This window comes from Carassius carassius, chromosome 49 (genome assembly GCF_963082965.1).
Source record: "Carassius carassius chromosome 49, fCarCar2.1, whole genome shotgun sequence".
Classification (NCBI taxonomy): domain Eukaryota; kingdom Metazoa; phylum Chordata; class Actinopteri; order Cypriniformes; family Cyprinidae; genus Carassius; species Carassius carassius.
Genome location: NC_081803.1, coordinates 2,754,062 through 2,762,846, shown reverse-complemented (window position 1 = coordinate 2,762,846; position 8,785 = coordinate 2,754,062). Strand labels below are relative to the sequence as shown.

The 8,785-nt window shown below is 36.6% G+C and overlaps 1 protein-coding gene across 1 annotated transcript; it reads right to left on the bottom strand.

Moving 5' to 3' along the window:
• Window positions 1-1,482: 1,482 nt before the first annotated feature.
• Window positions 1,483-6,948, bottom strand: LOC132132617 (E3 ubiquitin-protein ligase TRIM23). The gene is made up of 11 exons (XM_059545058.1): window positions 6,791-6,948; window positions 5,825-5,987; window positions 5,596-5,717; window positions 5,126-5,404; window positions 4,025-4,207; window positions 3,720-3,935; window positions 3,502-3,636; window positions 3,245-3,374; window positions 3,049-3,159; window positions 2,775-2,899; window positions 1,483-2,089 (listed from the first exon to the last, which is right to left on the bottom strand). The coding sequence occupies exons 1-11, from the start codon at window positions 6,884-6,886 to the stop codon at window positions 1,910-1,912; spliced, it is 1,740 nt and encodes a 579-aa protein (XP_059401041.1). The 5' UTR covers window positions 6,887-6,948; the 3' UTR covers window positions 1,483-1,909.
• Window positions 6,949-8,785: the final 1,837 nt, after the last annotated feature.

Here is an 8,785-nt window from a genome sequence, read left to right as displayed (position 1 = left end):
TTTTGTTGCAACAGATACATCCGTCTCTCCATACATGGTGAAAATACACCTACAACCATGCACCAGTCTTAAGACCACAAAGTACATTTCAATAAATATTTACAGGCTCATTTAAAGCCAAAAATACATTTTTGGTCACATTTTACCCCCAGAATCATTTCAATTTTGCATAACCGAAGAGAAAAACAAAACAAAACAAAAAAACACTATACTGCTTATTTTTCTAACATTCCAAATTTTTAGCATTGACATTTTCATAATGATTAAGCACATTATACTCCATACAAATGTGCTGAAATTCTCATTGCCAATTATGATTTTCATTACTGTACTATGATTTATTTTAATAACAATCCATGATGACAATACTACCATGTGTAGCATTTCACATGAATTAGAATTAGATTTATTTCATTCCATTAATAAGATTAGGAGGGTAAAATGTGCTTGTTTGTAATGAATAATGTTACAACCAAAAAACGCTCAAAACTCCTAAAACAGGTGTTACTGTAATAATTGTAAACGGTAATGTAATTCATGTTATTTACATGTTTTGTGAAATTCACCCCATTGCTTGCATGTAACTTTTGAACAATGGCAATGGATTTTATCACGTCCTTTCTTACTATTTAAGTAGCTAATCTGTCACATTAACAGGCACTTCTCATTGCAGAAACCATGAATCTGGTGATTCATGCTTTGTTTTATCCAGACCTAAGGGGCTTTACCTACGATTAAAACATTTAATAGACCTATTTAAACCTTGTGCTGTTTTCACAGAACACTATAGGGATTTTAATGAGGGTGTCTGTACAGAAATGACCAGTCTATTTTGCACATCTACTATACATGCGCTAAATATCTCCAGGCATTAGTTAATATTACACAAATGACCAAAATGAGTGAACTGACCATGAAAAGAGGAGTATCATAAACTAGATGTTAAAGGAATAGTTTACCATCTGATATGTATGAGTTTGTTTGTTTCTTCCTCAGATTTGAAGAAATGTAGCATTGCATCACTTGCTCAGCAGTGGATGCTCTGCAGTGAATGGGTGCCGTCAGAATGAGTCTAAACAGCTGATAAAACATCACCATAATCCACACCACTCCAGTCCATCAGTTAACATCTTGTGAAACAACATTTTTAGCTGCATCCATAATATTGCTTTCTATTCCCCAGATCAAGCACGGTTTACAAGCTAAAACAGTCCGACACAGTTCTAAACGAATATGTGGGTGGATTTTAATGGGAGAAGACAACAGCGAAAGAGGAAGCATTTTGGGGGGGCTAGAAGCAATGGTTAAACATGTCTTAATGTTGTTAGAAACACACAGCTTTTTGTTTCACTAGTCATTAATTGATAGACTGGAGTTGTGTGGATTACTTGTGGATTTTTGTGATGTTTTTATCAGCTGTTTAGACTCATTTTTACGGCACCCATTCACTACAGAGGATCCACTGGTGAAAAAGTGATTTTCAACAAATTTGACTTATTTTGACAGAAGGGACAGTAAGTTTAGTAATGTTCGTTAACCTTTTTTTAAAGCAACAGTTCAGGTTAAATATACATGTATGAACATCATCTGTGAATGTTTTGGGATTTTGTAAAAACCAACAAAAATCTTTTTTACTGTAAAACATGTACAGTAGAGGTCTATGGGACAACCAAAGCAACAACATCTGCCACTGCATGTTGCCTTGTATTTAACCTGGAATCCTCGCTTAAATCACTCCTATATAAGCTCCACGTATGTACACCATTGAGCATACCACGAACACACACAGCAGCGAGTCTACTAATGTATGATGGTATGACGTGGTAGTGTGGGTAAACATGAGCAGGGTGACTGCAAATGGCATGGACCAGCTTGAGTTTTAAGTCAATTAAGTGTGGTTAAGCGTCCCTCAGGCCACATCCAGAACTCCTGCGGCCACCAGCTGGCGTGAGAGCCAGTCTAACCCCTCGTGTAGACCCATGCCGCTGCGGGCGTCACAGCCCTGGATGTGCCAGCTGCGGCCACAGCACAGTTTGTGTAAACTCAGGAGCTCCGTCATCTCCTCCACAGACACTGCGCCGGGAACGTCCTGCACAGAGACAAATCTTGTTATGAGTTCAAGGTCAAGGGTTTGATTCACAAAGAACACACATTGACAAAATGCAATAATCTGCCAAATACATGTAACATAAAACAAATACATAATACATATAACATGTAATTATAATGATTCCACATATATTCTTTGAAAATCCAGATGAAAAAAAAAAGGTTTTAATGCCATATCAGCAAATGCAATATTCACAACCAAAAAAAAACAAACAAACATTATTTCAGGTATATGATGGGATCTTTCCCTACTGACAAATATAAACATAAGCTAAAATGTTTGAAAGCATACTTGACATATTCAGTTCTTGGAAGCATAATGCCATTTGACATTATTTATAGCATAACTTATGTTTATAACAAGGCTGATGCTTTGAGAAAGGACAGTAGTTTTAATATCTGGTCAGGTAAAATCTAACTTTACTAGCTATTTTCAAATACAGTAAAGAGAAAATAAAAATGGGACATATTCATTAAAAAAACAATCTAAAATGTTTGTGAAATACTTTAGAAAAAATACCTTTATTAAACACAGTAAAAATGTCATCAGCAATTGATTATTAAAATATTTTCCTATATATGTGTACGTAAGGAACATGCATTTTGTATGAATATCCCTCCACTCAGAATTTCTAATTAAAATAAACATTCGTCAGATCTCTCACCTGTTTGTTGGCGAAGATGAGCAGCAGAGCATCTCTGAGCTCTTTCTCTGTCAGCAGTTTGGCCAGTTCACTGTGAGACTCCATCAGCCGGTCTCTGTGACAGCTGTCAATCACAAACACCACCGCTGGGAGAAGACAGGTGGCCAGTTTCAGTCATGCACACTCATTATGCAAGTAATGTGACAGTGTGAATTTTGTCATGAACAAAGCCACTGTGAATTATGATCTCCACAAGCAATAACTTTGCAAGAACGTGACTGGCATGTTACAGTACCTTGTGTGTTCAGATAGTAGTGTTTCCACAGAGGACGGAGTTTATGCTTGCCACCCACATCCCAAATGGTGAATTTCAGGTTTTTGTATTCAACAGTTTCTACATTAAATCCTAAAACAGAAAGAAAACCTCTGATTATCTAAACAACGAGGCATGTTTGGATTTGTGTACATGTATTGCAGTTTCATGTAGATACCTATAGTCGGTATGGGCTGCATAAACTCATCTTGCTTCAGTTTGAAGAGAATAGTAGTTTTGCCAGCTGCATCTAATCCCAAAGTCACAACTCGGATCTCCATTTTTGGACCAATGTGCACACGGTTGTCCTGGGGAAAAGAAGGACTCATAAGTTTTATTAGGATGATTATGATAGGTATATATTAAATAAAATATATATTTTAAAAATATATATTTTTAAATGTCTGAACTAAGCTTGCCATGTCATAAAATTACCTTAGTGAAAGTAACAGGGATGCCTGCATCCAGCTGAATGTGGTCGGCCAGCTCTGTAAACTGCTGCTGCTGTTTCTGCAGTGTTTCTAGTAGTCGGTTGATCTCCTGTTTCGCCAAAATGACCCTGCAGTCATCCTAGTGGAAAACACAAATAAAGCAACTCAAATGCCTGAAGTGCTTCTGATCCCATTGATTGTGTCAAATGTTTGAGTCTGTACCTGCTGCAGTGTTTTCTCGCAGTGCAGACAGGCAGTGGACACCTGGGACAGCAGTATGGTCATGTCCTCCTGCTGCTGTCGAAGCCAGATCAGTCTCTCTCGGACGTGTGCGTCCACCACGCTCAGAGCCATCTCCTCTTGACGACACAGCGTCTCGTGGAGATCTGCAAAATAGGCACGCACGCAAGACCGGGCGCTTTCTGCTGTTCCTGGAACCTGAGAGGAAACCACAGAGGAGTTCACTGGAAATGTATTCAGAGGCAAATGCATTAGGCCATTATAAACAACCAAAAACGGGCTCATACATGTTCAGTGTGAGCCATGCCAATGCTGTCCTCCACGATCTGCTCTCCTCCTTCAATCTGCTGCACGATGCCCACCAGTTTCCTGGAGTACTCTGACACTTCCTCTGTGAATGAACGGATGCAGTGTGCCATGTCCAGGATGGATGCTCGGATCTGGTTGGCTTCAGCCTCCAGCACAGCATGCTGGCAAAATGTTTTCATGAAAAAAAAGATTAAAAATGTAAATATGTCTAGGTACAAAATATCCAATTTACAATAAATCAGAAATGTTTGAATAATCCAATAACTATTCTTAAATACTAGATCACTGTTTTAAGTTATTCTTCAATGGATGCAGTAAGAGTTTCGGTCTACATTATTTTAGTGGATCTCCCATTCTGTGTTTTCTGCTGAACGTCCTCACCAAGCAAACTCAGGAGTAAGAATTGTTTGATTGACAGTGAACTGATTTGATTATAGATTCACTGGCATTGTATTTGATTTGACCTAACTAAACTGAGAAAAACTGAAATTCAATAAAATGAATAGCAAATCAATTAAGTAAAATAAACAGGTAAATAAATACCTACTTTTTTTTTTAACTAATACACAATTATATGTTTTTTTAATAGACTGTATGTGTTATTATAGTTAAAAAAACAACACAATGAAAGAAACTAAAAATGTAAATAAAAACAAAATATAAAAATAAATATTTATTTTATTTCAATAAAAAAAAAAGTTATTTTAAGTAAGGTTTATTTTAACTATTTTTAAATGGCAATAATAATAAAATAATAAATAATAATAATAATCCAACTTCAGTGTTGATGCACCAGAAACAACACCAATGCAAACGATTATTTAAGCCATATTAGATATTTCTTAAATATGTCAATGCCATTAGCAACCTAAAGCAACAATGCATCTTAAAAACTGCACTGTTACATTACTAAAATTTTAATGAAATCAGTACATTTACTTTAAGAATCAATACAGGATTGAAACTGAAACTGAATCAAATTTGTGAATGAGAAGCAAACTGAATCAAAAAACCCGAGCCAATATTATAAGCCTAAAGTCTAACAAGTGTTTTTGAATTGTTGCATTAAAGTTCTGAACCTTATGTCCTTGGTGCTTCCCGTACTCCTTGCACACGCAGCACATGAGCGGCCCAGGCTGGCAGCCGTCCTCCAGGCAGACAAACTCAATGGCGTGCACCTGGTGCTGTGGACAGAGCATCTTCTCATGGGGCTTGTCTGCCAGCGGCACACGCCGGTGTTTGGCCAGTGTTCGGGTGGAGTGGGTGAGCTGGGAGCACTCAGCACACAGATGTGTGGCACAAACAGTGCAGTACATGGAAGCAGTGTGAGTCTCATCCTCGTCACAGCGGATAATGCACTAATGAAGACACGTCAAAAAATAAAGTCCTTAACTGTGATGCAATACAACACTGCTTTTATAAAAGAAGCCATAAGAGGGTGTGCTATATAAAAATATCTATCTATCTATCTATCTATCTATCTGTATAGATATACACATTTATAAATGCTCCTATTACAAAATAAAAATAAAAAATGCACATCTCTAACCTCTCCCATCTCTCGAAGCACATCCTCAGACATGCCGGACTGATTGCTGGCCCCATTCTGCAGCCGTTCAAGCAATTCTAGCAGAGCAAAGTTCTTCTTCAGGCCCCACACACCCGAGTCTCCTGGAGAATAAAATGAGACCAAGTGAGACATTCCTTTGCACTACAGAAAACCTAAAGTTAAGATTATGTTGTTACAATGAAGAATAGGAAGGCAGTGTTGAACTCACCCAGCTCTGTGGCCTGTCGGTCAAAGGGGCAGCGCACTGCCCTGCCGTGAAGAGGCAGACGGGTCAAGCAGTCGTGACACACCGTGTGTCCACACAGCAGCAGACGCGGCACCTTGTCGCCTTGCAGGGAAAACACATCCTCGCAGACGCCGCACTCCAACACCTTGATGAAATAAATATTTTTTTTATACAATGTTTTGCTTGAAAAGTGAGTGCTTGCGCTGTCTCGCTTTAATATAACTCACTTGGTTTGATATTTGTTGTCTAATGAAATAATTCACATATATTTACATATGCCTTTCTCGTATACTCGTTTTTTTTAATTAAACAAAATATAAATATCTTAATAAATATTGAATAGATATTTTAAATAACCATTATTAAAATTAATATTTAAAATTTAGCACTAATTAAACACCCCACTATCATCTGGCATGAAAAGTGGACATATACTTCAGTAAATTACAATCATGTCCGGTCCGATGTTACTATGCAGAAACATAGATGTAGGTTATACATGAAAACACCTTGAGCACAACTCATTCAACCATAATTTAATTACAGCGGCTTTTCAATTTCTCAAATAAGGGTATAATCTGAGCCTAAATAGGCACCTTGGGTTTTGAGACACAGCCTCTCTTCTAGTAACGTTACTCCAGTTGATAATTTAGCAAACCTGCTAACGTAACTAGCTCGGTGCCATTGCTGTCAAAGCTGTGCATTCTTCAATATAACACAATATTTCATAATACTTTAATGTTTAATGAAAGTCATATGTTTATAAATGAGTGTGTAACAGTGTTTAATATAAAGAACGCAGTGACAGTGTTGAATGTTGCTATGATTAGCGTGCCAACCCCCTGCAGCAGCTCATTGAACTCCAGCAGAACAAAAATACTATCCACCACATGATATTTGTGAGCTTTACCTCTAGTGCAGTGGTTATTTATGTAATATTGGTCATACCTTCACCGCGGTGGTAGTTGTACCGCGGCCGTGTCTTACACACGCGTCCATCGCCGCGGCGCTCGACTGTTTATTTACCCCGACAGCAGCGGCCATCCTCGGACTGAACCATCTGATGACAGGTCGGTGTGAACTTGACACACTTCTGTCAAACTCGCCCAGGCTCTCATATAGTAAATGAAAGATATCAGAAGGACAAGTTCCTTTGTAAAAAAAATTGTCATATTATAAAATTGAATCACAGATATTTATTGATTGTCTGAATTAAGTATTTCCAATCGTTCACATATTCACCCCTATGTGACAGTGGATCAATCCGTCAGCTGTTTCCGGTGTCTGTTGATTTTTTTTTTTTATTGACAAAAAAATAAAACAACAACAAAAACTCTCGTAGGGGAAAGAGAATACACATGCGAATAAATAAATGTTGTCAATATACAAAATTTACTAACCAAGCAGAAAACAAAACAAAGAGGGCGAGCTACTTCGAAATACATAAGTCAAAGGCAAAAAGGCTAAAGAAAAGAATGTCATATGTTTAAAAATGACTATGTAACAGTGTTTAACATGAACGCAGTGACAGTGTTGAATGTTGCTATGATTATAGGTAAAAAAACTATTTAATCTCATTTGTAAACCCAACAAAGGATGGTATCTCCACTTACTGCAATGAATATGATATATACCCATAAGAATATTCATATTGACTAAATCTGATACTGATGAATCTACATTGTCCATATAAAAGAGGATTTGTGGCAATGTGAGAGTAGGGATATTATCAATCTTAAGTGACAGATAATTATGTAACTCAGACTGAAATCTATTGGCCATGGGGCAAAAGAAGAACATGTGTTCCATGTGTCTCATCAGCCATCTCACAAAAAAACCCAAGGGTATACATTCAATTTCAATCTTTTTCTAAGAAAATCAGCAACCGGATATATCTTATAAATTATTTTAAAGCGAGTCTCTTTGACTTTTGGGGAAATGGGCCATTTGATGAATTTTAAATGTGTTTTTTTTTTCTATGGACAATGCAATCATTTTCGTAACCTCTACACATAATCTTCTTTTATAATAAAAAAACTTAATAGCTAAATTTGGTAAAGTTGGTAAGGGTCTTATTATTGTATATGACAATATGCTTTGAATTAACTGTAATAATGGAACAGGTATTGCTTTACAGATCTTGTTATATTCTCTACTCGTACAGTTTAAATTATATTTGTCTATGAAAGCTTTATAATCAAAGAAGTTACCATTATCTTCAATAATATAATTCACAAACACAACTCCATTTTCATACCAATCATACCTGAACAATGATTTCCTATTGATTATATTGTTCCATAAGGTGGATCCATGAGGAGAAAAGTTAGGGGTGAATATCATTTTCCAATATTGGAGAATTTGTTTGTGGAAGTTTGATAATTTAAGAGGAATTTCGGTCACCTCAAAATCACATTGCAAAAGAAAATCAAACCTTCCTACTTTTTTAAATAGATGTCTAGGAATGTCAAACCACATAGAATCTGGTTGTGATAGATATGTTTTCAACCAGTTGATCTTAAAGGTCCCAAACATTGATTCAAAGTCCAAGACTTTGATACCACCCATATCATACTCTTTAACGAGCTGAGTTTTCCTTATATAATGGGTTTTGTTTTTCCACAGGAATTGGAAAATAATTGAGTTGATTTTCTTAATATTACTGGAAGAAACATACAGGGAGTGACATGGATAAATTACTTTGGAAATACCTTCTGCTTTAGATAGAGTAACTCTACCAAAGATAGTGAGGTCTCTGGTAAGCCAACGACTCAAAGATTTCTTCATATCTATTTATTAATCGGTTAAAAAAATTAGCATCTTCCCTTCTGATAGCATTTTTAGATAAAACTATTACTAGATATTTCATTTCAGATTTAACCTCGATTGAAGAGATGATGGAATCCGTTGATGAGTGAATGGGAAGTAGCTCACATTTTCTAA